Here is a 16,871-nt window from a genome sequence, read left to right as displayed (position 1 = left end):
AGTAAGGTGTCATACGAATCGGGATGCTGCCCCCTCACCAATGCTGGCGACGAGGTTAGCATTCCGCCCTTCTAGAGGGACACAACATGTACGTAACTGTGAACCCCGGTTAAAGTTAACTGAAGCCTCAGCTCCACAAAAAGGACGCTGCCACCACAGACACGAGTCTGACCTCCTGCTGCTGGGAGTCCTTCCAGCGAGGAGAGCTTGGACAAAGGGTTTCCTGTCCGGGGCGGTGTTCGCACCATCCCAGACAGGGTTTTGTGTATCCTGGGTAGGCAGGGCTTTACAAGAAGGTGACTGCGGAGTGGCACCCCGGTGCTCACTACGCATCTGCCGGTTAGAACCAGTTCCAGGGGCGCGCAGCCCCTGACCTGGGGAAAGTCCGCCAGGGGAGAGGGGTGTAACTACCCCCCTTCCTGGTCCCACCCCTAGGGCAGGACCTAGTCATGTACCCACCCCTTTCTTTAGGATAAAGGCCGGAGCGGGGACCCTTCCAAATTAGATCATCTTTGATTCAAGAATACTTTCTACGAAAGGAACTCTCGACTCTTCTCAAGATTTCTCCCTTGTGGCTAAGGAGTAGTCACCCTGCATCCGCAGGCACCACCTAAGAACTCTGCGGTTTGCTGCAAGTCCTTCCTCAGGAATCCGACGGCCCAGCTCGACGAGAACCGGCTTCCCTGGCACCTCTGACCTCTACCCACATCGTCAGCTCAGCTGAGATCCGTGGGTGCGACGAGACCTCGAGGGACCGGCCATCATCAAGACCTGCACAATTTCTTAACCAGCACGACCACCGAGGGATCCTCTGGTGAGTGCTCTGGGGTCCGAGAAGCCCCGACCCTGGGCAGATCCAGCACCGAAGTGCAGCCTCCCAGCATCTCCACGATCTGCGTGGGGCCCTTCTGCTCTTTGCTGTTCAGCACGTTGTCTGGTTACTAGCCGCTGGCTTGTGACCTTCTTGACGACACCCGACAACCAACGCTGCTGGTCTGGTTGCTCCAGACTGGCCTTTGCTCCCTTCTGAGAGAGGAACACCCCGGACCCTCCTGGTCCACTCAAGACGCCATTTTAGGCCCACCACGTGGCCCTGAAATTTGCCAAGCCTTGTTGCCCCAATCCTGGGCCCAGCGACGCCGACAGCATCAACCTTCGTGGGACAACTCGCACCTCCATCCTGGTCGCCGACAACGCCTCCTGGTCCGGGAGACTGCAGAGCCTTCGTCGCCCACTCACCTAGTCGAGGTGACGATCATCCGGTGCCCTCCTGGTACCCTCTGACTACTGGCTAGTAGTACGAACTTAGTCCCCTCTGCTTTCAGGTGTCATCCATCTCTGATCCAGGCTTGGATCTCTACGAACTATTTCCACTGGTCGCCGGCCAGCAAATCCTTCCTTCCGGCTCCTGGCTCGTCAGCGAAGACTCCCGATGTCTGTAAAGACTTGTGCAGCCGCAGCCCTTTGGGCTAGGTAACTTCGGCATTTCGGTGCCCGCATAGCCTCCTTAGTTAAGGGTCCCGAGTCCCTATCGCTTCCGACTTGCCTTATCGGGTCCGCCCGAGACCACTAAACTTTCCGTGCCCTCGGGCACTTGTATTGATTGTGCACTTGAAATATTTTCCTACGAGTTTCGTTGTGTGCTTAGTACCCTGTCCTCATAAAGAGTACAGGGCTGTTGTGATTCTAATAAATACACTGTTTATTTTCATAACACTTGTGTGGTGTCCTTTCACTTGGTGTTCAAGGGGTATGTGATGGTATAACAGCTGGCTTAACACGCCCTATAGAGTTTAGCCCGAAGACTGCTCGTATCCACGCTACTAGGATAGCTGGTCTAAGGTTGACTTACAACCAATCACCATAAGGGTCGTTTGGACCGATGCATAGTGGTCGCTAGAATAGTGAACACTGCATATCGGTCCAACTTCTCTCATTGGTGAGCAGCGGTTGGGATTTGAGCTTGCTGTTGTTTTACCACACGTATTCTAAGAATATCTTGTGAAAGATCGCATAAGTACTCCAGGTACATATAACTTAGCTTAGAATACTCTGAGTTCTACTGAACCAGCTGTTGTAGCTCCTCAAGGCTTAGCACACCTTGGCTACAACTCTTAGCAAGGGATCAGTAGGTAAACATATAGTGTAGGTAGGTGCATCACTTACACCACACTAGAAACAGCATGTCCGACAAAGGAGGAAACTCTGAGTCTCCCCTTGTGTCAGTCGACCCTCCACAGGTCATGTCCAGATATGCTGCACTTAGCTTCCAAGAGATGCGACAACTCTGTACATCTTGGAAGTTAAAACAGGGTGCAAACCCTACAACTCAGTTTCTGATTGGTCTCTTGGAGACTTGTGATGCTAGGAGGGCGGGTAACACCGACCCTTCTCATCCAGAAGGGAGTATGCCCCCCCTCGAGGGTACCGCAGGTGACCCTGACCTTATCCATCTCTCCGCAGAAGGCGAAGAGGAGGATGAGGAGCCAGAGACATCTGAGGACGAGGCATACAAAGGTCCAGTAGTGGTTAGCCAGCTAACTAAGGACAACTTAAGCCGGCACGAGAATGGTACTAGGAGACCCCTGGGGCCCCTCTCAGGCCAGCTTAACATTGGGAGTGGACGAGTTAGGTCTTTGTCGAGAGGCTCTAACAGATCCGCTCGAACCAATGGCTCTCGAGGCTCTGCTCGAAGAGGGATGACATCCCCTCAGAGGAGAGTGTACGAAGCTAAGGAGCGGGAAGTCAATCTGCGGATCGAAGGGGAAGAACTTGCCCTAGCCAAAGAAAGACTCGCCTTCGCTAGAGAGCAAGAATTGAGTGGGACAAATCCCACTGGTGGCAACATTCCCCCACGGGAAAACAGGAGTTTAGACACTAGGCACCTGAGTAAGATAGTGCCCCCCTTTAAGCAAGGGGACGACATCCACAAATGGATTACTGCTTTGGAGCGGGCCTGCACTGTACAGTGCGTCTCCCAGAGTCACTGGGCAGCTATCTTGTGGCTCTCCTTTGAAGGTAAAGGTAGAGATAAGCTCCTCACTACTAGAGTCGAGGATGCTAACAATTACCAGGTCCTGAAGAACACACTGATTGATGGGTTCGGCCTAACCACTGAACAGTACAGGTTGCTGTTCAGGGATACCCAGAAAACTCAGTCTCAGGACTGGTCTGATTTCGTTGATTGTGCCACTAAGGCTTTGGAGGGCTGGTTGCTGGGCAGTAAGGTTACTGATTACACAGGATTGTATAATTTGATCATGCGAGAACAGATTTTAAACAATTGTCAGAACCAGTTGTTGCATCAGCACCTTGTCGACCCGGATCTGACCTCTCCCCAAGAATTGGGAAAGAAGGCAGACAGATGGGTCAGAACAAGGGTTAAGCAAAACCAGGGCCAGAACCAGGGTGGTCAGAAGAAAGCAGACCAGAAGGGTAAAGATTCGAAAGGGGAACAAAATGACCAGAAGTCTTCGACAGGTCCCCAACAACCCAAAGAGGGGGGTCAGGATTCCCAGAAAAAGAAGAATCAAGAAGGCCAATCGAAAAGGTGGTGCCAATACTGTAAAAGTAAAACTCACTGGTTTAGTGAGTGCACCAAGAAAGAGGGCAGACTCCTGCTACTGCAGCCCCTAAGGCACCTGTGCCCCCTAGTACAGCCAGCAGTAGTAGTGCGCCTCCCAAGGGACTAGTTGGGTTAACCTTGGGTTCTGAGGGGTGTGGCAACTTAGTTGGCACACTCACTCAGGCTGTCCTTGTCTGTACGGGGGATGTGGATATATCCCCTGATGTCAGTCCCAATACTTTGGGCAAATACCGACAGACGCCTTTGATCAATGGAAGAATGGCTCAGGCCTATAGGGACACTTGTGCCAGTGTCACCATGGTGACGCCTAACTTTGTGGACCCTGGACAGATCATGCCAGGTACAGATTTCCTGGTGACCAATGCCAGTAACGTCACTACCAGTCATAGTATGGCGATTGTTGCTTTCTCCTGGGGAGGGGTAAATGGCCAGAAAAAGGTTGTTGTTAGTTCAGGCCTCCCAGTGGAATGTTTGTTGGGCAATGATTTGGAGTCATCGCAATGGTCAGAAGTGGAGCACCGGACTCACATGGAGATGTTAGGCTTGCCAGCACATGTGCTTGCTGTGACTAGGTCACAGGTCAGACGATGCCCCACTGAACAGGTGCTGGATCCTGGAACAACGGACCAGGCACCTCCCAAGAAGAAGAGCAGTCGGGTTAAGGCAGCGCCTTCCCCCTTGCCCCAGGTCGAGTATCAAGTCTCAGAGGAGGCTGACCTCCAGGAATTGCGGGAAACTGAACCTAAAGAACTCGAACTTGATTAAGTTGAGTTTCTGGGCTCAGGGGGACCCACACGAGAAGACCTGGGGAAGGACCAGTTAGACTGCACTTCCCTTGAACCCCTCAGACAGCAGGCTGCTGCTGAGGCTGCTGGGAACGCCACAGGTACCCACAAGGTATACTGGGAGGATGGACTCCTGTACACTGAGGCAAGAGACCCCAAGCCTGGCATGACCAGGAGGCTGGTTATCCCCTTGTCTCAGCGTGGTTTCCTTCTTACCTTGGCCCGCGAGATTCCCTTAGCAGGACACTTAGGCCAGACGAAGACATGGGACAGACTTGTCTCGCACTTTCACTGGCCTCACATGAACGAAGATACCAAGGAGTTTTGTCGCTCCTGTGTCACTTGCCAAGCCAGTGGTAAGTCAGGTGGCACGACAAAGGCCCCCCTTATACCAATGCCTGTGGTGGGGGTGCCCTTTGAACGTGTGGGGATTGACATTGTCGGTCCAATGGAACCCCCAACAGCATCAGGGCACAAGTTTATACTGGTGGTAGTGGATCATGCCACCAGGTATCCTGAAGCTATTCCCCTTAGGACCACTACAGCACCTGTTGTGGCAAGAGCCCTAGTTGGAGTGTTCTCCAGAGTGGGCTTCCCTAAGGAGGTTGTCTCTGACAGGGGTGCAAACTTCATGTCGAGCTACTTGACTGCTATGTGGAAGGAATGTGGTGTCAACTACAAGTTCACTACACCCTATCATCCACAATGCAACGGGCTTGTTGAGCGGTTCAACAGGACCCTAAAAGGGATGATTCATGGACTACCTGAAAAGCTCCGGCGTAGATGGGACGTCCTGATTCCCTGCCTTTTGTTCGCTTATAGAGAAGTCCCACAGAAGGGGGTTGGCTACAGCCCTTTTGAACTTTTGTACGGGCATCCTGTAAGAGGACCCCTGTGTTTGGTGAAGGAAGGATGGGAGAGACCTCTCAAAAAGCCTGCCACCAGCATAGTGGACTAAGTCCTTGGTCTCCGCTCGCGGATGGCTGAGTACATGGAGAAGGCCTCTGAAAACCTTAAGGCCAGCCAAGAACTCCAAAAAGCTTGGCATGACCAAAAGGCTGTCCTGACTGTTTATCAGCCTGGACAGAAGGTGTGGGTGTTGGAGCCGGTGGCCCCAGCAGCACTCAAGGACAAATGGTCCGGGCCCTACACCATCCTGGAGAAAAAGGGAGAGGTCACCTACCTGGTAGACCTTGGAACTCCCCGGAGCCCCCACAGGGTGCTCCATGTCAACAGGCTCAAGGCATATGTCGACAGGAAGGACATGAGCTTGCTCATGGCCATAGATGAGGGACAGGAGGAAGAGAGTGACCCTCTCCCAGACCTGCTCACTCAGAATCCTGACGATGGATCGGTAGACGGTGTTGTCTTTTGTGGCAGCCTCTCCGAACATCAACAGGAGGATTGTAAACAGGTTCTTCAATCCTTCCGGCATATGTTCTCTCTAACACCCAGTCAGACCAATTGGTGTACCCATGAGGTTGACACTGGTGACAGCTTGCCCGTCAAGAGTAAAATCTACAGGCAGCCCTATCACGTTAGAGACTGCATCAAAACTGAAGTGCAGAAAATGTTGGAGTTGGGAGTCATTGAACCCTCGGATAGCCCTTGGGCTAGTCCCGTAGTTCTAGTGCCGAAACCTCACACCCCGGGTGGTAAGAAAGAGATGAGGTTCTGCGTAGACTACAGGGGTCTCAATGCAGTCACTAAGACTGATGCCCACCCAATACCAAGGGCAGATGAGCTTATAGATAGATTGGCTTCTGCCAACTACTTAAGTACATTTGACCTGACAGCTGGGTATTGGCAAATCAGGTTAGCTGAGGACGCCAAGCCCAAGACCGCATTTTCTACCCCTGGTGGGCATTATCAGTTCGTGGTGATGCCCTTTGGTTTGAAAAGTGCACCTGCCACCTTCCAACGGTTGGTGAATCATGTTCTGACTGGGCTGGATGACTTCTGTGCGGCGTATCTTGACGATATTGCTGTCTTTAGCTCCACCTGGGAGGATCACCTGGTCCACCTGCGGAAAGTGTTAGAGGCTCTGCAAGCAGCAGGTCTCACTATCAAGGCTACCAAGTGCCAGATAGGGCAGACACAGGTTGTATACTTGGGCCACCTTGTCGGTGGAGGCCAAGTTCAACCACTGGAGAGCAAAATACAGTCAATCAGGGACTGGGCTCTTCCAACCAACCAGACTCAGGTTCGAGCTTTCTTGGGCCTGACTGGTTACTACCGAAAGTTCGTCAGAAATTACGGATCGATTGTGACTCCGCTTAATGAACTGACAAGTAAGAAAATGCCAAAAAAGGTTCAGTGGACAGCGAGCTGTCAAAAAGCATTCGATGACCTAAAACAGGCCATGTGCACGGCACCTATCCTCAAGAGTCCAGACTACTCCAAACCATTTATTGTCCAAACAGATGCTTCTGAGTTGGGTGTGGGAGCTGTTCTATCTCAACTGAATTTTGATGGTAATGACCAGCCCATTGCTTTTATAAGCAGACGGCTGACCCCCAGAGAGAAAAATTGGTCAGCTATTGAGAGGGAGGCCTTTGCTGTGGTTTGGGCCCTGAAGAAACTGAGGCCATACTTGTTTGGCACTCATTTCAAGATTCAGACCGACCATAAGCCCCTCTTATGGCTAAATCAGATGAAGGGTGAAAACCCCAAACTGCTTAGGTGGTCCATTTCCCTACAGGGGATGGACTTCACAGTGGAGCATAGACCTGGCACTGATCATGCCAATGCAGATGGGCTCTCCAGGTATTTCCACTTAAAACAAGAAGACTCACCTGGTCAAGGTTAGTTTATTGTCCCAACGTTTGGGGGGGGGGGGGGGGGTCATGTAGGAGAGTAGGGTCTGCAATCCTATGATCACCCAGATTTTTTGCTTTTGTTTCACTGGTTTACGACTTTCTCGGGCTGTGGGCCTGCCAATCAGACCCACAGCCTAGCTGTTCTCTCGCTAAATTGATGTGTGTACCTTAGGTGCATTACCCAATTGGAACTGGGCCACCTTGTCAGAACCTGTAACTCAGGGCATCGGTGTACCCAGGGCCTACCCGGGGCTGAAGCATGTATCATGCCACCCCTGGATGGCCATCTAAATCTGACACAACTGGCTGCGCGACAGCTGGGGCAACGTGGCGTACTCGCCCGTTGCTTTAGGTATAGTATCCCTATATCTAACCCTAGAATGGACACCCGAGTTCCTATCAGTCACTCCTATGGCAGGCCTTGACAATCCTGAAGCCAGAGTGTGTGGAATCGTGTGAATTGGGCTCTGGCACGAGCCGAGCCCGGTTGCAGCTTGCGCAACCAAGACCCAATGGCTGTTCCATGATAACGCGTACCATATTAGTAACTTCGGTATAGCGTTATCAAGACATGTCGAGTAAGGTGTCATACGAATCGGGATGCTGCCCCCTCACCAATGCTAGCGACGAGGTTAGCATTCCGCCCTTCTAGAGGGACACGACATGTACGTAACTGTGAACCCCGATTAAAGTTAACTGACGCCTCAGCTCCACTAAATGGACACTGCCACCACAGACACGAGTCTGACCTCCTGCTGCTGGGAGTCCTTCCAGCGAGGAGAGCTTGGACAAAGGGTTTCCTGTCCGGGGCGGTGTTCGCACCATCCCAGACACGGTTTTGTGTATCCTGGGTAGGCAGGGCTTTACAAGAAGGTGACTGCGGAGTGGCACCCCGGTGCTCACTACGCATCTGCCGGTTAGAACCAGTTCCAGGGGCGCGCAGCCCCTGACCTGGGGAAAGTCCGGCAGGGGAGAGGGGTGTAACTACCCCCCTTCCTGGTCCCACCCCTAGGGCAGGACCTAATCATGTACCCACCCCTTTCTTTAGGATAAAGGCCGGAGCGGGGACCCTTCCAAATTAGATCATCTTTGATTCAAGAATACTTACTACGAAAGGAACTCTCGACTCTTCTCAAGATTTCTCCCTTGTGGCTAAGGAGTAGTCACCCTGCATCAGGAGGCACCACCTAAGAACTCTGCGGTTTGCTGCAAGTCCTTCCTCAGGAATCCGACGGCCCAGCTCGACGAGAACCGGCTTCCCTGGCACCTCTGACCTCTACCCACATCGTCAGCTCAGCTGAGATCCGTGGGTGCGACGAGACCTCGAGGGACCGGCCATCATCAAGACCTGCACGATTTCTTAACCAGCACGACCACCGAGGGATCCTCTGGTGAGTGCTCTGGGGTCCGAGAAGCCCGACCCTGAGCAGCTCCAGCACCGAAGTGCAGCCTCCCAGCATCTCCACGATCTGCGTGGGGCCCTTCTGCTCTTTGCTGTTCAGCACGTTGCCTGGTTACTAGCCGCTGGCTTGTGACCTTCTTGACGACACCCGACAACCAACGCTGCTGGTCTGGTTGCTCCAGACTGGCCTTTGCTCCCTTCTGAGAGAGGAGCACCCCGGACCCTCCTGGTCCACTCAAGACGCCATTTTAGGCCCACCACGTGGCCCTGAAATTTGCCAAGGCTTGTTGCCCCAATCCTGAGCCCAGCGACGCCGACAGCATCAACCTTCGTGGGACAGCTCGCACCTCCATCCTGGTCGCCGACAACGCCTCCTGGTCCGTGAGACTGCAGAGCCTAGCGTCGCCCACTCACCTAGTCGAGGTGACGATCATCCGGTGCCCTCCTGGTACCCTCTGACTACTGGCTAGTAGTACGAACTTGGTCCCCTCTGCTTTCAGGTGTCATCCATCTCTGATCCAGGCTTGGATCTCTACGAACTATTTCCACTGGTCGCCGGCCAGCAACTCCTTCCTTCCGGCTCCTGGTTCGTCAGCGAAGACTCCCGACATCTGTAAAGACTTGTGCAGCCGCAGCCCTTTGGGCTAGGTAACTTCGGCATTTCGGTGCCCGCAAAGCCTCCTTAGTTAACGGTCCCGAGTCCCTATCGCTTCCGACTTGCCTTATCGGGTCCGCCCGAGACCACTAAACTTTCCGTGCCCTCGGGCACTTGTATTGATTGTGCACTTGAAGTATTTTCCTAAGAGTTTCGTTGTGTGCTTAGTACCCTGTCCTCATAAAGAGTACAGGGCTGTTGTGATTCTAATAAATACACTGTTTATTTTCATAACACTTGTGTGGTGTCCTTTCACTTGGTGTTCAAGGGGTATGTGATGGTATAACAGCTGGCTTAACACGCCCTCTAGAGTTTAGCCCGAAGACTGCTCGTATCCACGCTACTAGGATAGCTGGTCTAAGGTTGACTTACAACCAATCACCATAAGGGTCGTTTGGACCGATGCATAGTGGTCGCTAGAATAGTGAACACTGCATATCGGGCCAACTTCTCACAATGGGGACCCCTACAAACCAGGTAGGCTGCAAGCCAAGGACCTATGAAGACTCACGATGACCCCTACAAACCAGGAAGGGATGCAAGCCAAGGACCTATGAAGACTCATGGGGACCCCTACAAACTCAGGAAGGGATGCAAGCCAAGGTCCTTTGAAGACTCATGGGGACCCCTACAAACCAGGAAGTGCTGCAAGCCATGGTCCTATGAAGACTCATGGGAACCCCTAGACACCTGGAAGGAATGCAGGCCAAGGTGCTTTGAAGACTCAGGGGTACCCCTACAAGCCAGGTAGGGCTGCAAGCCATGGTCATTTGAAAACTAATGGGTATCCCCACAAACCAGGCAGGGCTGCAAGCCAAGGTCCTTTGAAGACTCCGGGGTATCCCTACAAGCTAGGTAGGGCTGCAAGCCAAGGTGCTTTGAAGATTCATGGAGACCCCTACAAACCAGGTAGGCTGCATGCTAAGGTCCTATGAACATTCATGGGGACCCCTACAAACCAGGTAGGGCTGCAAGTCAAGGTGATTTGAAGACTCATGGGGACCCCTACAAACCAGGAAGGGATGCAAGCCAAGGTCCTATGAAGACTCATGGGTATCCCTACAAACCAGGTCGGGTTGCAAGCCAAGTTGCTTTGAAGATTCATGGGTATACCTACAAACCAGGTAGGGATGCAAGCCGAGGTGCTTTAAAGTCTCATGGGGACCCCTACAAACCAGGTAGGCTGCAAGCCAAGGTACTATGAACATTCATGGGGACCCCTACAAACCAGGTAGGGCTGCAAGTCAAGGTGCTTTAAAGACTCATGGGGACCCCTACAAACCAGGTAGGCTGCAAGCCAAGGTACTATGAACATTCATGGGGACCCCTACAAACCAGGTAGGGCTGCAAGTCAAGGTGCTTTAAAGACTCATGGGGACCCCTACAAACCAGGTAGGGCTGCAAGCCAAGGTGCTATGAACATTCATGGGGACCCCTACAAACCAGGTAGATTGCAAGCCATGGTCCTTTTGAAGACTCCTGGGAACCCCTATGAACCAGAGCTGCAAACTGAGGTCAAAGGCGCCTACAAGGGAGGGCTGTAATCCAACATCAAGATCATCTGTTCTGTTAGTGTTCATCTTAAACAGGGCTATAAGTGCTGACCTTACGTGGAAAGGCCGGAGGAATCCACCAGGTTGGACCATTGCTCTATAGTGCTTAAAGTAGTATGGGCTGTGAAACACAACATTGTCCAAGGCTGCTTTTGTTTATCCTGCCAGCCCTTCCCATGAAGCTGACTAGGTGATACAATGTGAAAAAACTAAGAAGCCCCATCACTCCCGCTGCCTGCAGACCATTGTCCACCCTTCACCACCACAGTCCTCCAGTCCTGTGGGTGACGTATGCTCGAGTCAAGGATCACTACAACGTTCACACTGTGGGCGTAACATTTCTCTTTCCCGGCTTCTTCCTATGACAGCCGTCCAATCAGATGGCTTCTGCTTCTGGTGACAGGATGGCATCCCCTGAAACCAGAGGAGGCGAGATTGAGACAGTTGGCTAAGTTCTAGGTGGCATCTAAACATTGTGTAACTTCTGTTGTGTCTTGCTCTTCTTTCAGATACCAGATGACCCCGACCCTGCCAAAATTGAGCGAAAGATGTTGGAGAAACTTCCCCTGATGGAGCTGCTTCACTTCACACCATCACGCCCCAGCATCACCACCAAGCGCCTGGCCCAGATCCATGAGCTCATGCACTACTGCACCAATGGTGACTTTTCCATGTATTCTTTCTCTTCGTATTGAAGGGGCGGTCATTGGACTGGTGGGTGGGTACGCACATTAGAAGCCTTCTCGTGTCTCAGGATGTCGTAGGGTTACCGTCTCATGGTGGAGAGCACATTAGAAGCCTTCTCATGTGTCAGGATGTTGTAGGGTTACCGTCTGGTGGTGTAGAGCACATTCTTTTTTTTTTTTTTTTTTTTTTTTTTTTTAAATTTTTGGAGACCTTTATTGTGCATGTTGCAGAAGTACAAATACGGGCCTACAACCATCCGGCCGGCCACAAAACTTATGAGCACAAATGTCAGCATTACGGTCTTCCGACGGCATCAAGTATTACGACAATAATTGAACACAGTTACGCTGGAAAGGGCATGCCGCCAGGGAGAAGGATCAGTAAAGGTCAATTTTTTAAAGGTTTGATAAATGAAAAACCAGTGAAGGATAGGCATAAAGGAGATCCGAGTCCATACATTGAGTCCACATGAGTAGGCAACAATAGATACAACATCAGTTACGTGAAGCTCGTCGTCAAAGCGGCAAAACAATAGAAAAACAAATCGGTCAACAGGAGCCACGCTCATGCCACTTCCAATGCCACCCACTCCTAACCACCCCCTATCGCAGACCCAGAAAGGAAGACAGCATGAGAAAGCGCAGGAAAATAAGAAAAAAGGCCCATAGAAACTAAATACAAAAATTAAATCTACCCCCCCACCCTGCACCAACGCGGAGGCTACGGCCTACCCCCCCCGACAATGTGCCTGTCGCCCCATAAAGAACCCGAAATGTAGTTCAAGCAAAAGGAAGAAAGGAAAAAAAAAAAAGGAGGAAAAATAATAAAACATTACCATGAGATATAGAGAGTGAGAAAAGGCCACCCTAATCTGCAACCCTCAAAAACTACAAGTGAAGCGGGAGGAGGAGCCAATCAAACCATTCCCGGTACCCCAGTCAGAAACACAATCCCACATAATTCGCGGCTGTTGTGAGCCAGTCATTAGTGCAAACGCAGTTAGGAAAGAACATTTAACTTATACGACCTAGGCAAGAATGTGCAGCTTCCAATCCCTGTCCCACCAACCCAGCAACCGACATTACATGGAGAACCTAGCCCCGACCCGACCCCGGACAGACCCAAAAACGTAGCACATGGAAAAGGCCCGCCCCCACCAAGTCAAAGAACCAACATGGCCGCACATCGATCTAGCCCTGGCCCGAACGTGGATACACCCCCAGACGCGGCGCCCAAGAGAGGCCCGCCCACCACATGACCGAGGAGTAAAATGACAATAGGGAGAAGGTCGTCAACAAGTAAGCACAAAATGGCCACAATGAGTCTTCAGGGAGTCGTACAAGTGCAGCAAAATGTACCATAATTCCACCAAAAGCACACGTTGTTGTCAGCAGGATAGAAAAGAGGTTCATACAGCCCCATTGCAAGCATTACCAAACAGTCCCGCCATACAATCCGCCACCGCCCCAAAAATTTTGTAAACAAGTACAGTCTCGATATAGCTAAAGACGGGGCGAGGCTTATAAATCACACCTTACAACACATGTGGACTAGTTCCCGTTCCGTGTCCTCGCCAACCTGTCAGTCCCGGTCACAAAGTTTAGCACATCAACCCTGGCCCGAGCGCGAGCGTTCCTTAACACTCGGCAACCGATGAGAGCCAGCGTCCCAAAGTACCTGAGAGCAAAATGGCCACCGCCGATGAGGATGGGAGAAGAAGAGGCAAAATGGCCGTCCCATTGTAGCAGCCGAGCAGCAACCCATCAGGAAAATTATCCCTGAGTGCCAGAGAGTAGATCCGGGCCAATGCTGGAGAAAGGGCACTCGGGAGGCAGTAGACGCAGGGGGATACTTATGTAGCAGCAACGAGGGTCGGGGGCATAACACCAATCCTAGAGACAAAGTTCCAAGTTCCACCGGGGGTTGCAACAGTGTATCCCCATCCGAGGCACCAAGCAGCCCCGTGTCGGAGCTACAACTTCGGGGAACAACCTCCCCCTCATCTACAGCGGCCGGCATCACAGCATCCCTGGTGTCCGTGTCAGCTGGGAAGGTTGATCTCACACTGCGCCGGGGAACAGGCACACCGTCTCCTTGCAACTGTTGCACCGCACCGTCCATCCGGTCACCAAGCCGCGCAGAAAGTGACCGCAGTTCCACCTGAAGTGCGACGAGCGCGTCCATAACATCTCGGCGCGTTGGTACTCTCTGTACGCTGGATTGCCGCTCCATACATTGCGAGTGCCGCAGTGGAGCCTCCAGGTCGCCGGCAAGCTGCGAGATAATGCCGGCGGGCGAGTTAGCCATCGGTGTTGTGCAGGAGGCAGCCGCCATTTAGGACATCCAGGCAGAGGGGGGTTGCCTTCCAGGAGGAAGCCAAAGGGGACCCAGGGTGCTCGAACTAGCTGTGGGAGCCGAGCGTATCAGGAGAGGTGCACGGGGGGGGAACACCACCGCCGCGCAGCAAAAAGGAGACCAACCGCAAGGAGACCCGTCCAATGGCCGCCGTAGCTCGGCTGCAGCTTCGGTCAGCGGAGCGAGAACTAGTGCGACCCCCGCTCCTCACCACTTCGGCTCACCAGGACGGGACTGTTGAGTGCGGCGCTTGGTTTTCGTCCCAGGTCCCCAGCTCCGGTACCAGAATCGAGGACGATCTCATTCCCCGGGTCAGTGCAGGCGGCCGTCGTCTCGGAGGTCCTCAACGTCAGGGAGTGGCGCCGGTCTCAGAACAAAGCCGCGGAGCCCAGCGCTCGGCATAGCGCTATCATCGGGAATCCGGCAGGCAGGGACTCCGGGAAAACACCCAGCGCCTCAGCGCGATCTCGGCCACCGTCTGCGGCTGCAATATCACGGGTTCGTGAACAGGATGTGGGTGCAGAACGCACTAGCCAGCGGAGCCGGGAATCGAGCGTCCGTTCAGGTTGCCATCTTGGCTCCTCCCCCCGTAGAGCACATTCTTAACGTAACAGGCTTATCCAATGGCTGGCCCTCTGCAATCTTCCTTCCTCCAATTACTCTAAATATTGAGTTACATGCGCACAGTGCACTAGTATTTTTTGTTGTGAAGCCCTACTGGGTTTGTGTTTCTTTTCCTAAATGTTGACTGCTCTGAGGGTCTGATACTAGCCTTGGCCCAGGTGTGCTACTGTAAATTGTTCAACCCCTGTGGAGTCCCAGTAAGTGTGCCCTCAAACCAGAGTCCTAATGGTGTGACAGTGGGCATTTCTCTTCTATTGGAAGTGCAACTTTCAACTGTCTTCCTGGAATGTGGTCCTGCAGCATGTGCCGGCCTCTCAGTGCAAGTGAGGGTGTGTGAGGGACAGGGAGAGGGGATGCGGAAGTCCCAAAATGATGAATTACTTAGAAAAGTATCCTCTGTCTGCGCCTATGCAACAACAACTAAATCCAACTCAAACACCATGGGGCATAAGTATAAAAGTATTTTTGTGGTCGATAGCGGTCCGTTTCACAGAATAAGGCCGTTACCAACCTCAAAAATGCTTTTTCCATATGTCCATAGCACAAATTGCGGTTTGGTAACATGTTGTGGAATCGCAATTTGTGTTTAGTGATTCGGTATTTGGAGCGGCGTGTTTAGGGCGTCCCTTTCCAATAGCGATTTGCAGAGGGATGTATGAAAGTTTTGCGACCAAATTACGGTTGCAAAAGTTTCATTTTTACTGACACCTCAAGGGTGGTGGTAACCATTCGCAAATGGGTAGGGCTCCCCATCCCCTCTGTAAATGTTGATACACATACTTTTTAAGTGCTTGCAGTGGTCCAAGGACCACGGCCTACTCTTAAAAAATGAAACTTAAATGCTTCCTATTTTTTTTAAATACATTGTGTTTGCCTTATTTTAAAAAGGAGTGCATAAAAAAAAATATAATATTGCTTTATTAAAAAGCAATTACAGTCATTGTGGTCAGTAGGCCACCATCCCTGTGATGACAACGATTCCTAATGGGTCGCAAATTGCGACCTACCTTATTAATATTCATGAGATAGACCTAGTGCAACCCCATTAGAAATCACTATTATTAATTTGTACATTAGGAATTGCGATTTGGTAATTAGGAAGTCATAATCCCTTACTTCTATACATTTGACCCTATGTTCTGTCCAGAGCATATTAGTTTCTTGAAAATCTCTCCTGGCCGGTGATAGAGCGCGCAGGTCACCTGGTCATAATTTACCATACTCACCTGGGCCCATAAAACAACACAACTTATCGTGAGTATAATCAGGTAACCTGTGCACTTACTCTAATCAGTTATTTATACATTTCATTTAGGATCTATACCTTGATTTACCAATCCTTGTCATCGGTACCTAAAGTCCTAAGGGATCAAAAGGGTTAGAGTAATAGGTAGAATTTGCACTCATATAATAACCACAAACTCGGGAAAGTTTAAAATCTTTATCTAGAATTCTTTAAAATGTCATAATCCAAGCATTGAACATTTGAAAAACTTTGATTAGAAAATAGCATTTAAGATGCATATATGCAAAAGATCGAAAAAAAAACTGTCTTTAAGTGTTTGGCATTAGGGAGGGTTGAGAGAAGGAAACAATACAATGACGTACCCACAATTACTTATATTTACCTAGAATGGTGTGAAGACCAAACGCTGGCCACGGGTCAGTTTAAAGGACAGAGCCCCGAAAATGCAGGCACCATAAAGGCAACCAGGTGCAGATCAGAATCAGGACAGGTACAGCCAAATTGGATCAGGACAGGACCACCAAAGGTTAAGACCGGCACCCGCAGTTAAAGATGCAACGCCTGCGTTACTCCCTCTCTTCATTTATTTATTTATTTATTTATTTATTTATTTAGGTTTCTTGTAGAGCGCTAACAATCATCCCAAGGGATATCACGGCGCTGAGATTGCTAAAGTGCGGGTGCAGTGGGCATAGTTGAGTGGTTTAGTTGGAGTGGGGGAAAAGGAAGGTTTTTAGTTGTTTCCTAAATGCCAGGTGGCATTCTGTGAGTCGGAGGGCCACAGGCAGTTCGTTCCACTTCCTTGCAGCGACGTGGGAAAAGGCTCGCTCACCCATCCTGGCTCTCTTTACCCGGGGGATGCTGGCTTGCGCCGAGATTTGTGAGCGGAGGTTTCTGGTGGCAGTGTAGAACTGAATCCTGTTTCTAAGGATGAGAGGGCCTGTCTTGTGCAGTGCTCTATGAGTGATACACAACATTTTAAAAGTTGCTCTTTGCTTCATTGGCAACCAGTGTAGATCACGCAGACAATTTGTGGCCGAGTCGTATTTTCTTTTCATGCAGATAGCCTTGGCTGCTGCGTTCTGCACCATTTGGAGTTTGGTGAATAGGTACTCTGTCATGCCTACGAACAGGGAGTTTCCATAGTCCAGCCTGCTCA

General features: G+C 51.3%; 1 protein-coding gene across 1 annotated transcript in view; it reads left to right on the top strand.

The window, feature by feature from the left end:
• SPAG17 (sperm associated antigen 17) overlaps positions 1 to 16,871 on the top strand; it is a 1,900,597-nt gene that overhangs the window by 714,811 nt on the left and 1,168,915 nt on the right. The window contains exon 14 of the mRNA XM_086935838.1: positions 11,310 to 11,460. Coding sequence (XP_086791964.1) covers positions 11,310 to 11,460 — 151 coding nt within the window. The remainder of the gene's footprint in view (positions 1 to 11,309; positions 11,461 to 16,871) is intronic.

The sequence above is a fragment of the Lissotriton vulgaris genome, chromosome 8, assembly GCF_964263255.1.
Source record: "Lissotriton vulgaris chromosome 8, aLisVul1.2, whole genome shotgun sequence".
Taxonomy (NCBI): Eukaryota; Metazoa; Chordata; class Amphibia; order Caudata; family Salamandridae; genus Lissotriton; species Lissotriton vulgaris.
The sequence above is the reverse complement of the archived record's forward strand: the minus strand, read 5'-3'. Positions and strand labels throughout refer to the sequence as shown.